Source organism: Panulirus ornatus, chromosome 44 (genome assembly GCF_036320965.1).
Source record: "Panulirus ornatus isolate Po-2019 chromosome 44, ASM3632096v1, whole genome shotgun sequence".
Lineage (NCBI taxonomy): Eukaryota > Metazoa > Arthropoda > Malacostraca > Decapoda > Palinuridae > Panulirus > Panulirus ornatus.
Genome location: NC_092267.1, coordinates 11700167 through 11714778, shown reverse-complemented (window position 1 = coordinate 11714778; position 14612 = coordinate 11700167). Strand labels below are relative to the sequence as shown.

Below are 14612 nucleotides of genomic sequence, written 5' to 3'. Positions count from 1 at the left end.
CGCATTCCGCCAATCCTCAGGCACCTCACCATGAGTCATACATACATTAAATAACCTTACCAACCAGTCAACAATACAGTCACCCCCTTTTTTAATATTTTTTAATAATATTTATAATATCTTATCTATTTACTTATTATACTTAATTGCTGTTTCCCACATAAGCGAGTAGCGCAAGGAAACAGATGAAGATTGGCCGAACCACTCAGATATACATATTCATTTTTTTTTATACTTAATCATCGTCCCTTGCACCAGTGAGATAGCGCAAAGGAACAAATGAAAGAGTGGCCCAACCCACCCACATACACACGTATATACATAAACAATAAACACCACACATGCACACATACATACCTATACACCTCAACATATACATACATTACATACACAGACATATACATACATAAACATGCACACATCCACACCTGCTGCCCCCGTCCATTCCCGTCACCACCCTGCCACACATGAAATAGCACACACACACCCCTATGTGAGCGCGTGCAAGGTAGCACCAGGAAAAGACAAAAAAGGACACATTCCTTCACAGTCAGTCCCCAGCTGTCATGAGCAATGCACCGAAACCACAGCTCCCCCTCCACATCCAGGCCCCACAAAACCTTCCACGGCCTACCCCAGACACTTCACATGCCTTGGTTTAATCCACTGACAGCGTGTCCACCCTGGTATACCACATCGTTCCAATTCACTCTATTCCTTGCATGCTTTTCACCCTCCTGTATATTCAAGCCCCAATCGCACAACATCTTTTTCACTCCAACCTTCCACCTCCAATTTGGTCTCCCACTTCTCCTTGTGCCCTCTCTCTGACACATATATCCTCTTCTCAATCTTTCCTCACTCATTTTCTCCATGTGACCAAACCATTTCAACACACCCTCTTCTGCTCTCTCAACCATACTCTTTTCATTATCACACATCTCTCTTACCCTTTCATTACTTAATCAAAACCACCTCGCACCACATATTGCCCTCAAACATTTCATTTCCAACACATCCACCCTCTTCCACAGAACCCTATCTATAATACATGCCTCACAACCATGTAACATTGTTGGAACCACTATTCCTTCAAACAACCTCATTTTTGTTCTCTGAGATAATGTTCTCACCTTCCACACATTCTTCAACATTCCCAGAACCTTTGCCCTCTCCCCACCTTGTGACTCAATTCTGCTTCCATGGTTTTAATCGCTGCTAAGTCTATTCCCAGATATCTAAAATACTTCACTTCCTCCTCGCACCACATATTGCCCTCAAACATTTCATTTCCAACACATCCACCCTCTTCCACAGAACCCTATCTATAATACATGCCTCACAACCATGTAACATTGTTGGAACCACTATTCCTTCAAACAACCTCATTTTTGTTCTCCGAGATAATGTTCTCACCTTCCACACATTCTTCAACATTCCCAGAACCTTTGCCCTCTCCCCACCTTGTGACTCAATTCTGCTTCCATGGTTTTAATCGCTGCTAAGTCTATTCCCAGATATCTAAAATACTTCACTTCCTCCAGCTTTTCTCCATTCAAATTTACCTCCCAGTTAACTTGTCCCTCAACCGTACTGAACCTAATAACCTTGCTCTTATTCACATTTACTCTTAACTTTCTTTTTTCACACACTTTACCAAACTCAGTTACCAACTTCTGCAGTTTCTCACCTAAATCAGCCACCAGCACCGTATCATCAGCAAACAACAACTGACTCACTTCCCAAGCCCTCTCATCCAAAACAGACTGCATACTTGCCCCTCTCTCCAAAGCTCTTGCATTTACCTCCCTAACCACCCCATCCATAAACAAATTAAACAACCATGGAGACATCACGCACCCCTGCCACAAACCAACATTCACTGGGAACCATTCACTTTCCTCTCTTCCTACACACACACATGCCTTACATCCTTGATAAAAACTTTCCACTGCTTCTAGCACCTTACCTCCCACACTAAATACTCTTAATACCTTCCACAAAGCATCTCTATCAACCTTATCATAAGCCTTCTCAAGACCCATAAATGCTACATACATATCCATCTGTTTTTCAAAGTATTTCTCACATACATTCTTCAAAGCAAACACCTGATCCACACATCCTCTACCACTTCTGAAACCACACTGTTCTTCCCCAATCTGATGCTCTATACATGCCTTCACCCTCTCAATCAATACCCTCCCATATAATTTCCCCAGAATGCTCAAAAATGTATGCCTTTGTAATTTGAACATCCACTTTTATCCCCTTTGCCTTTGTACAGTGGCAATATGCATGCATTCTGCCAATCCTCAGGCACTTCACCATGAACTATACATACATTGAATATCCATACCAACCAATGAACAACTCAGTCACCCCCTATCTTTATAAATTCCTCTGCAATACCATCCAAACCTGCTGCCTTGCCGGCTTTCATCTTCCGCAAAGCTTTCACTACCTCTCCTCTGTTTACCAAACCAATCTCCCTGACCCTCTCACTTTTCACACCACCTCAACCAAAACACCCTATATCATCAAACACATTCAACAAACCTTCAAAATACTCACTCCATATCCTTCTCATTTCATCATTACTTGTTATTATCTCCTCATTAGCTCCCTTCACCTTGTATTTTAACTTTCTAAAAGGGGAAATAGAAGAGTCATGCAGGGAGTGCTCAGCCTCCTCAAAGGCTCAGATTGGGGTGTCTAAATGTGTGTGGATGTAACCAAGATGAGAAAAAAGGAGAGATAGGTAGTATGTTTGAGGAAAGGAACTTGGATGTTTTGTCTCTGAGTGAAACAATGCTTTGGGAATGTCTTGGGAGTAAAGTCAGGGATTGGTGAGAGGACAAGAGCAGAGGAAGGAGTAGCACTACTCCTGAAGCAGGAGTTATGGGAGTATGTGATAGAGTGTAAGAAAGTAAACTTAATTTTAATATGGGTAAAACTTAAAGTGGATGGAGAGAGTTGGGTGATTATTGGTCCCAATGCACCTGGTCATGAGAGGAAAGATCATGAGAGGCAAGTGTTTTGAGAGCAGCTGAGTGAGTGTGTTAGCAGTTTTGATGCATGAGACCAGGTCATAGCGATGGGTGATTTAAATGCAAAGGTGAGCAATGTGGCAGTTGAGGACATAATTGGTGTACATGGCGTGTTCAGTGTTGTAAATGGAAATGGTGAAGAGCTTGTAGATTTGTGTGCTGAAAAAGGACTGGTGATTGGGAATAACTGGTTTAAAAAGAGATATACATAAGTATACATATGTTAGTAAGAGAGATGGCCAGAGAGTGTTATTGGATTGTGTTAACTGATAGGCATGTGAAAGAAAGACTTTTGGATGTTAATGAGCTGAGAGGAGCAGTTAGAGGGATGTCTGATCATTATTTTGTGAAGGTAAAGACTTGCAGAGGCTTTCAAAAAAGAAGAGAATGTTGGGTGAAAAGCGTGGTGAGAGCAAGTGAGCTTGGAAACGAGACTTGTGTGAGGAAGTACCAGGAGAGCCTGAGTGCAGAATGGAAAAAGGTGAGAACAAAGGATGTAAGGGGAGTAGGGGATGGAATGGGATGTATTTAAGGAAGCAGTGATGGCTTGCACAAAAGATGCATGTGGCATGAGAAAGGTGGGAGGTGGGCAGATTAGAAAGGGTAATGAGTGGTGGGATGAAGAAGTAAGATTGATAGTGAAAAAGAAAGAGGTGTTTGGATGATTTTTGCAGGGAAGTAGTGCAAATGACTGGGAGATGAATAAAAGAAAGCAACAGAAGGTCAAGAGAAAGGTGCATGAGGTGAAAGAGAGGGCAAATGAGAGTTGGGGTGAGGGAGTATCATTAAACTTTAGGGAGAATAAAAAGATGTTTTAGAAGAAGGTAAAAAGCGTAAGACAAGAGAACAAATAGGAACATCGGTGAAGGGGGCAAATGGGGAGATAATAACAAGTAGTAACGAAGTGATGAGATGGAATGAATATTTTGAAGGTTTGTTGAATGTGTGTGATGATAGAGTGGCAGATATAGGGTGTTTTGGTCGAGGTGTTGTGAGAAGTAAGAGGGTCAGGGAGAATGGTTTGGTGAACAGAGAAGAAGCAGTGAAAGCTTTGTGGAAGATGAAAGCCGGCTAGATGGCGGGTTTGGATGGTATTGCAGTGGAATTTATTAAAAAAGGGGGTGACTGTATTGTTGACTGGTTGGTAAGGATATTCAATGCATGCATAGATCATGGTGAAGTGCCCACGGGTTGGCAGAATGCATGCAAAGTGCCACTGTACAAAGGCAAAGGGGATAAAGGTGAGTATTCAAATTACAGAGGCATTAGTTTGTTGAGCATTCATGGGAAATTCTATGGGAGGGTACTGATTGAGAGGGTGAATGCATGTACAGAGCATCAGATTGGGGAAGAACAGTGCAGTTTCAAAAGTGGTAGAGGATGTGTGGATCAGGTGTTTGCTTTAAAGAATGTATGTGAGAAACATTGTATGTAGCGTTTATGGATCTGGATATGATAGAGTGGATCGAGATGTTTTGTGGAAAGTTTTGAGAGTATATGGTTTGGGAGGTAATGGTTCCCAGTGAATTTCAGTTTGCAGCAGGGTTGTGTGATGTCTCCATGGTTGTTTAATTTGTTTATGGATGGAGTGGTTAGGGAGGTCAATGCAAGAGCTTTGGAGAGAGGGGCAAGTATGCAGTCTGTTGTGGATGAGAGGGCTTGGGAAGTGAGTCAGTTAATGTTTACTGATGATACAGCGCTGGTGGCTGATTCAGGTGAGAAACTGCAGAAGCTGGAGACTGAGTTTGGTAAAGTGTGTAAAAGAAGAAAGTTGAGAGTAAACATGAATAAGAGCAAGGTTATTAGGTTTAGTAGGGTTGGGGGACAAAATAACGGGGAGGTAAATTTGAAAGGAGAATAGCTGGAGGAAGTGAAGTGTTTTAGATATCTGGGAGTAGACTTAGCAGCAAATGGAACCATGGAAGCAGAAGTTCGTTGCAAAGTAGGGGAAGGAGCAAAATTTCTGGGAGTGTTGAAAAATGTGTGGAAGGCAAGAACATTATCTCGGAGGGCAAAAATGGATATGTTTGAAGAAATAGTGGTTCCAACAACATTATATGGTTGCGAGGCTTGGGCTATACATAAGGTTGTGCGGAGGATGGTGGATGTATTGGAAATTAAATGTTTGAGGACAATATGTGGTGTGAGGTGGTTTGACTAAGTAAGCAATGAAAGGGTAAGAGAGATGTGTGGTAATAAAAAGAGTGTGGTTGAGAGAGCAGAAGAGGGTGTTTTGAAATGGTTTGGTCACATGGAGAGAATGAGTGAGGAAAGATTGACAAGGAGGATATATGTATTAGAGGTGGAGGGAAAAAGGAGAAGCTGGAGACCAAATTGGAGGTGGAAGGATAGAGTGAAAAAGATTTTGAGCGATCAGGGCCTGAACATACAGGAGAGTGAAAGGCATGCAAGGAATAGAGTGAATTGGAACGATGTGGTATACCAGGGTCCTCTTTGTCAATCTTTCCTCACTCATTCTCTCCATGTGACCAAACCATTTCAAAACACCCTCTTCTGCTCTCTCAACCACACTCTTTTTATTACCACACATCTCTCTTACCCTTTCATTACTTACTCGATCAAACCACCTCACACCACATATTGTCCTCAAACATCTCCTTTCCAGCACATCCACCCTCCTCTGCACAACTCTATCTATAGCCCAAGCCTTGCAACCATATAACATTGTTGGAACCACTATTCCTTCAAACATACCCATTTGTGCTTTCCAAAACAACGTTCTCCACTTCCATACATTTTTCAACGCTCCCAGAACTTTCACCCCTTCCCCCACCCTATGATTCACTTCCACTTCCATGGTTCCAACTGCTGCCAATTCCACATGTACTTACTAATACTTGCTTGCCTTCATCCATATCCGGCACTACTATGCCCCCTAGGAAACAGTATCGCCACCCCATTTAAAAAAAAGTAGTCTTAGGAACACATGAACAATGACTTCATTACCACACATCCAGTCTCTCAGTCTCTAGCAGTCATGTGTGATGTGCTGACATAAAAAATGTACAAACAGATATTCAGATTTCTTCTGGAATGGGAGAATATGTAGGTAACAGTGTGATATGGAGGACAATAGCTTTAAAGAAATCTTACATTGAGTACTAAATTGCAAACAGATCATTAGGCATATTTATTTAGGAATTCATGAAATAATTCTTTGGGTATCTTTATAAAAAGAACTAATATAATTACATCAACTCTACATCCTACCATAGACAATTACTTCAAGATATTCTTTATACTTTGGTTTCTAACACAAATTCCAGCAAGAGAATTTCAGTCTTAATATCTACTATATGTTCACAACAATAAAAACTTTGTGTACAATAAGTATCATAAGATTACAAATTTAGTATAAACTGACTATCCAACATCAATTCCTCTTATCAGAATCTACCAGTAAGAAATTTCTAGTAATTTTCATCCTTGAATCAATGGATGTTACTTAATGTTGTTAAGAATACAGCAGAGAAAAATTGGTCAGTGAAGTTGATGTAAGAGATCACAGTGGGATTAACATCATATAAGAATATATCACAACCAAATAACACCATATGGAAGCTTTGCATTATTGAGGCATACCAGTTTAGAACAGCCAATCAATGGCACGAAAAGGTATCTTGAAAAGTCTTAATTTTCATGCTTGTGCATTATTTCAAAATATTTGAAGTACCCTAATACTTGATTTGCAACATGTCCACAAGGCACTTTGCTCATGTCATAAGAAGCACTAGTCTCAGCGATCAGATGCACAATGATTTTACCCTGAGAGCAACATATCCTTGTACCCACAACAAACTTTAGCTGTGTATCACCTTTGGAAAAAAATATGGGGGGATGGAAAAGGCTCTTATACAGATACTGTAGCTTAGAAAAAAAATTCTGATCCCAAGTTTTTTCCTTTTTTCTCAAATGAAGTACTTTATATCTGAGCACTGTTATAGAACATGAAGATCTTTGTACTTCATTACCTTCCCAATAGATGACAATTACTTCCTGGGTCAAGAGGAATATAGGGAATTCCGGCTTAGCAACAGGGTTACATTCCTAAGAAATCTGTTCATATGGAAACTGTCATTAACAGTTTGACCATTGCAGCTATTTTACTCAGGGACATTATCGATGCAAGATATTCTAAAAAAAAAAAAATCTTATTTGTTATTATGATTAACTGTAATGGATTTTTCTAAATAAAGTAATACACAACTCAACCTGGTGAGACACTCTTTTATGTCTCCCATGCTCCCTTCAATTTATGCTGGTTCACTGCCAGGCATATGAGGTGCAAGAAAAGTACTTTCGGGAATACATAGTGAAATGTGTGGTTTTGTTGTAAGTGTTCTTGTCACAAATGAATGTTTTTACAAAAGGGTTTTCATCAGTAATATCTATAATCTTGTAAGAGTGACACCTTCAAATATCTATACAGAATGTGATGGCTAGGCCTTGTACAGGATTCCCTAATATTCTCACATAAACTGATCAGTATATGTTAAAAGTGTAGACTGTAATGTCTAGAGACAATACATGGGATGACATTACAAGCATCAATGGCAATATATTTTGTCTCTATGCAAAGGTGGCCGGTTTAGAAATAAATATCATACACCTCATCTGCAGAGAACACAAAAAAGTGAATAGGGCAAAAGAGCAAGTGAAACCCGTTACACTGAGAGGATTACATTCCTGAGCACAAATTTTTCATATCGGACTCTGATGTATAAAAAATATTACAGACTGGTCTCCCTGACAAATGTGGTCTTCACGGTACTGGAAAAGATAATCTGAAAGCAAATGAATGATTTCCTGCAAGGGAGTAACTGCATATGTAAGCGAGAGGCAATATGGTTTCAAGGAAAGGCCATACAAGAGTGTGAGCTCAGTTTTTGAGAAAAAAAAAGGCTGGGTAGATTGTTTGTATATGGACAGCCAGAATTAGTATGGCAATGTACTGTATGGGAGGCTGATTAAGGAGGTAGATCCCCAAGCAAGAAAAAGATTTGGGTGTCAGTGTCCCTAACCTGTCACCATAGATCCACCTTAGAAGAATAGTTAAGACCAACTATCAGCTAGTAAATATAACATTTGCTTGAAAGTTTATGGATAAAATGTTCTGCAAGCTGTTTACATCTTACAAAAGGCCAAAACTCAAATATGCCTCCTAAGTTTGGGTAGCAAACCTTGAGAAACACAAGCGAACAGAGAGTCCAAAGGAGGACAATATAGATAACACCAGAACTAGAAGAGTTGAGTTGTAAGGAAAGGCTTGAGACTTTAACTCTGCCCAATTTAGAAGAGAGAAGAGTGACCTGATCACACCCCTTAAATTCTTAAAATGGATCAGTGACACAGCCAGTAACCAGTTCTTCAAGAGGTGTAAAGATGGAGCAACCAGAGGACATAACATGAAAAAAAGCAGGAAATATGTTAAAAAAAAAGATATAAAAAGCTTTTAGAGTATGAGTGGTGGATGAATGGAACAGAATGACCAAGGACAGCATATATTATTCCAGAAGTTGTAAGAGAGTAGAGAGTGTTCAAAAGATAGGACCCTATGAGTTTAAACTCCCTCCAACAAAGTACAAATTCATAATTATATTCACACACACACAGCATAATAAAGAAAGTTCAAGAGATGGGGTTCCCATGAGTGTAAAACTCCTCTCCATACAGTACAAATAGGTAATTAAACAAATACCTTTAGCTTCTTGCTCCAAGTCACTTCTTGGGGCTCCTGAAGTGCTCAGGAAGCTTGCCACTTCACTAGCTGGGACTACAGTTTGCAAAAAGTATGATGTGTGTATGCCCTTGTGGGATGAGTGCAAGGCAACTGTGGAGTAAATGTTCAGTGTTTTCAGTGAGAAAGTTGCATCTTGGGCATGACTGTAATTGTGATACCCTAAAACAGTGTTTCTAATGCTGAAGTGATGGGTGGAGTCCAGAGCATGTATGGGAAAAGGTAGCTCATTAATATCTGGGGAGTGTAGTTTCACGTGTGAATGTCTTGTGGGGTGGTGTTTATGTGTGTGTATATATACATTTTGTCATTGCTGTGTCTGGTGGGGTAAGGATGATCAGTAAGTACTGGCTGTTAGGGATAAGTTTTTTTCATTCCTACATGGGAGTGGTGGTTGATCATGGAGTGATTTGGGTGTGAAGAGCTAGCATTATCACAAAGACCTAATTGCCAAACATACAGAGGTGGAATAGCATTGACAGGATTTATGTTGGGAGACCATGTCAGATACTCATAATAATGCAACCAAATTTGCAAAAAAGTAAGGAGACACTTTTCAAGTACTTTCAAAATTAGAGGATAAGATAAACAGGCTTTTCAGTAAACTGAAATCTAACAGAATTATTGACAAATCAACTTGCTCAAGACTCTATTTCTGATTCACAACCTGGTATTATTCATGGACTTGCATGAAGTTTATAAAGATAACCAGGGCCCCTGAAAGGAATCTTATCAGGGGGTGCGAAGTTTCTTTTGGGTTCCCTTCCCTTCTCCATCAGTCATTCTGTTTTTATCCACTATGGTTTTATGCCAAGAGTTGTAAGCCCAAAAAAAGAGTATGGTAGATGATAGAGGGGTGGAATGTAGTGTTCTGTTGATTTTCTGCATTTTCTAAGATCCCAGGAAATCCCTGGGCCCAGGTACAATGTACCCCCTGTGCCCTCCCCTCTCAGAGGCCCTGAAGCTAACTGTTCATTCAGACCTTTTTGTTAGCAGTAAGAAAATTTAAGAGTTGTTCTCTCTTCCATTACTGCTAGTTAACTGTTAGTTATCTTTTGTGAACATTATTAGTTAGTATCATTCAATTTGCAAAGGGCTAGTTTTGACATTCAGTCCCTGTTTACTATCATCACATTACAGGAAATGAAACAATTTGCAGTGACAATCTTTTTAAGAATTCATAGTTAACTGAAGGCCAAGATTGCAAACAGGTGATGGATCTATTAACATTACAATGTCATTAGACAAAAACCTTTCTAATTCATTAACAAAACAGTGAAGCAGTGATGGAATGGTAATGGAATTCCCATTAGAACCAATTGGTGAATGCTTTCCTTTGATATCACAAAGTCAAATGTGTTAACAACTCTCCGCAAAATTTTCAACCTTTAATTCATAATTGATATTTAGATGACAGTGTTCTTGCTTTTAAGTCTAATGACCAAGTCCCCCTGTTTTCAAGCTGTCTGAATTCTAAACGTGACAATGTGAAGCTCATTTTTCACATAGAAATTCATTAAATTCTTCCATATTTAAACAAAGCAGTTACATGACCTAATAATTCATTCAAAAAGTCGGACAATAGAATGTATATGTTCACTGGCATAAGTACTAAGTTCACTTCATTTATTCCTATCAGTTTTCAAATGTAATCTCATTCATACTTTGAATAAGAGTTTGTAACATATATTCAAATTACAGATGAATCACTGTTTTTTTAGGAAAACATCTATACATTAATGGGTTCCCTTGTAATTTTACAGAAATATACTAGAAAAGCAATTACCAATGTGTAAGTTAAAATCATCTCAAGAACTACTGTTCCAAGAGCAATAGTCCATTTTCTCATCCTATATGTTGGTCAACTAAATTTCAGTCTAAGTAACAAACTTAACATATTGCTTACATAATTTCATTCACAAATTCACAATTCAAGTTAGTGTTACATTCAAGACTAAGGGTACCATTAAGTGTTTTTCTGAACCTAAAGATCTAGTTCTGAGATGTACATGCAGTTCTTGTATACAAATGCGAAAGTGGTGTCCCTCAAGGTTCTGTCCTATCCTCTACACATTTTCTCCTTTTTATAAATAATGTCCTCTCTTCTACAAAAACCAAATGCACTCATATGCTGATGATTCAGTACTACATTCCTCCACATAATTCTGCTCCCTCTTCTCTCATGCGATCTGCATCTTGATGCAACTTCCTCACTAAACTCAGACTTACACAAGATATCTCAGTGGGGTAGATGAAATCTAGTAAAGTTTAATGCCTCTTAGATCCAGTTTCCACCCATCTCTGTCAAAACATCTCATAATTTTCCTCTCTCCTCTGACAGTTCTGAAATTTTGCATCTTCATGAACATACTTGCTATTATTGTAACATCCACTCTCTCTTGGAAACCTTACATTACAGAAATAGCCAAGTCTGCCTCTACGAAACTGGGAATCCTGTTTAGATGTTGAAATTTCTTTTCTTCAGAACAGTTACTCCGTTTATACAAAGGACTGATCCACCCTTATATGGAGTATTGCACGCACATCTAAGGTGATTCTAGCTTTGCATCCTTACTTGATGGAGTTGAGTCAAAAAGTGATCTGACCTATAAACTCTCCCAGCAGCCACAACACAATTTATTCCCTTTTCACTGCTTGCCATACCACATCTCTCATACACCCTTTCATTTCTTTCTTCATTCCATCTAGTCACACCACATGCTCTTCTCAAATACCTCATTTCCACAGCCTGGATTTTTTACCTCTGTCCCTCATTTCACGTCCATGTTTTGGCTGCACAGGTCAGGGTTGGGAGAACTGTGCTGTTCCTTATCCCTCTCTGCACTTCCATACTTATACCCCTACCCTTCATTATCTTATTAAGGGACCCAATGACTCTTCTACCCTGTACTGCTCTCTCCTTTATCTCTCCTTCCATATCATTACACTTGCCTAAGACAGCTCAAGATACTTATATTCCCCTCACTTCTTCCACTAACTCCATACTAATATGGACATGGGCTAGTAAAGGGTTGTATCAGTTTCTAAAGGGAACCAAAATGATATACACTTTGCCTACCAAGACTGGGTTCTACACTTAATTACGTTCACCAATTATTGTGTGTTATCATTTGTACTGTTTATTTCGTCACCTTTATACTTCATATTCCTGCATCCTGATTAATTTGGGGGAATCTTTTCTCATCCATATCCAGTCAATAATGTTTCTGTTTGATATTATTCTTCAAAAATACTGTGCCAAGCACTTTATCTACATTCATTGTCTGATTTTACAAAGTAAAGGTACATCTATGAGAAAACTGTCTGACATTGATAATCCACACTGTCTCTCCTTGCAGTAAATGTTAGGTGTCATAATACATATGCAAGATGGAATAGTATCCTTTTCAAACTAAACAAACATTACAAAATGTTTGATCTGAGGCATCAAAGGTCAGGCACATTTGCTATTCCAAACAGGTAAAAACACACCTATCATATAGTACTTTTCATGGAAACAGAACTGGGCTTTACATCACACTATCACTATACAATATCCAAACAGAGCAATGAACAAGTAGCCACTGATAATTATACTTAACATCACAGTTCAGTCTTGTTAAAATTAATGTTTACATTACATGTTTACATTATGGAAGCACATCAACACCATCATCATCATCATCAGAAGCAGAAGTCACACGGGCCCGAAGACCTTGTGGCACAGCTGTGTACTCTGTAAAAAAAAAAAAATATTGTAGGTTGTAACATAAATATAATTCACTGTGATAAATACTGCTACCTAATAATCATATGGAACATAACTTAAAAAAGGTAAGTATATTCTCTTCAGATTGGGGAAGAGCAGGGTGGTTTCAGAAGTAGTAGAGGATGTGTGGATCAGGTGTTTCCTTTGAAAAATGTATGTGAGAAATACTTAGAAAAGCAAATGGATTTGTATGTAGCATTTATGGATCTGGAGAAGGCATATGATAAAGTTGATAGAGATGCTCTGTGGAAGGTATTAAGAATATATGGTGTGGGAGGTAAGTTGTTAGAAGCAGTGAAAAGTTTTTATCAAGGATGTAAGGCATGTGTACGTGAAGGAAGTGAGGAAAGTGAATGGTTCTCAGTGAATGTAGGTTTGCGGCAGGGATGCATGATGTCTCCATGGTTGTTTAATTTGTTTATGGATGGGGTTGTAAGGGAGGTGAATGCAAGAGTTTTGGAAAGAGGGGCAAGTATGCAGTCTGTTGTGGATGAGAGAGTTTGGGATGTGAGCCAGTTGTTGTTCACCGATGATACTGCGCTGGTGGCTGATTTGAGTGAGAAACTGCAGAAGCTGGTGACTGAGTTTGGTAAAGTGTGTGAAAGAAGAAAGCTGAGAGTAAATGTGAATAAGAGAAAGGTTATTAGATACAGTAGGGTTGAGGGACAAGTCAATTGGGAGGTAAGTTTGAATGGAGAAAAACTGGAGGAAGTGAAGTGCTTTAGATATCTGGGAGTGGATTTGGCAGCAGATGGAACCATGGAAGCGGAAGGGAATCATAGGGTGGGGGAGGGGGCGAAAGTTCTGGGAGCTTTGAAGAATGTGTGGAAGTCGAGAATGTTATCATGGAAAGCAAAAATGGGTATGTTTGAAGGAATAGTGGTTCTAACAATGTTATATGGATGCAAGGCATGGGCTATAGATAGAGTTGTGCGGAGGAGGGTGGATGTGCTGGAAATGAGATGTTTGAGGACAATATGTGGTGTGAGGTGGTTTGCTCAAGTAAGTAATGAAAGGGTAAGAGAGATGTGTGGTAATAAAAAGAGTGTGGTTGAGAGAGCAGAAGAGGGTGTTTTGAAATGGTTTGGTCACATGGAGAGAATGAGTGAGGAAAGATTGACAAAGAGGATACATGTGTCAGAGGTGGAGGGAACGTGGAGAAGTGGGAGACCAAATTGGAGGTGGAATGATGGAGTGAAAAAGATTTTGAGTGATCGGGGCCTGAACATGCAGGAGGGTAAAAGGCATGCAAGGAATAGAGTGAATTGGAACAATGTGGTATACTGGGGTCGACGTGCTGTCAATGGATTGAACCAGGGCATGTGAAGTGTCTGGGGTAAACCATGGAAAGTTTTGTGGGGCCTGGATGTGGAAAGGAAGCTGTGGTTTCAGTGCATTATACATGACAGGAAGAGACTGAGTATGAATGAATGTGGCCTTTGTTGTCTTTTCCTAGTGATACCTCGCACCCATGCGGGGGAAGGGGGTTTTCATTCATGTGTGCCAGGGTGGCGACAGGAATGAATAAGGACAGACAGTGTGAATTATGTACATGTGGATATATGGATATGTCTCTGTGTGTGTGTATATATATTTTCTTTCTTTCATTTAAACTATTCGCCATTTCCCGCGTTAGCGAGGTAGCATTAAGAACAGAGGACTGGACCTTTTTTGGAATATTCTCACCTGGCCCCCTCTGTTCCTTCTTTTGGAAAATTAAAAAAAAACGAGAGGGGAGGATTTCCAGCCCCCCCGCTCCCTCCCCTTTTAGTCGCCTTCTACGACACGCAGGGAATACGTGGGAAGTATATATATATATATATAAATATATATATATATATATATATATATATATATATATATATATATATATATATATATATATATATATATATTCTTTCTTTCTTTCATACTATTCGCCATTTCCCGCATTAGCGAGGTAGCGTTAAGAACAGAGGACTGGGCCTTAGAGGGAATATCCTCACCTGACCCCCTTCTCTGTTCCTTCTTTTGGAAAATAAAAAAAAAAAAAAAC

General features: G+C 39.4%; 1 protein-coding gene across 9 annotated transcripts in view; it reads right to left on the bottom strand.

Annotated features, from left to right (window-relative positions):
- Positions 1-6186: 6186 nt before the first annotated feature.
- Positions 6187-14612, bottom strand: part of LOC139762740 (major facilitator superfamily domain-containing protein 12-like) — a 201602-nt gene continuing 193176 nt past the window's right edge. For all 9 annotated transcript variants that reach the window (XM_071687816.1, XM_071687821.1, XM_071687819.1 and 6 more), the window contains one exon: positions 6187-12544. In XM_071687816.1, the coding sequence (XP_071543917.1) occupies positions 12459-12544 (86 nt within the window). In that variant the 3' untranslated portion in view covers positions 6187-12458. The remainder of the gene's footprint in view (positions 12545-14612) is intronic.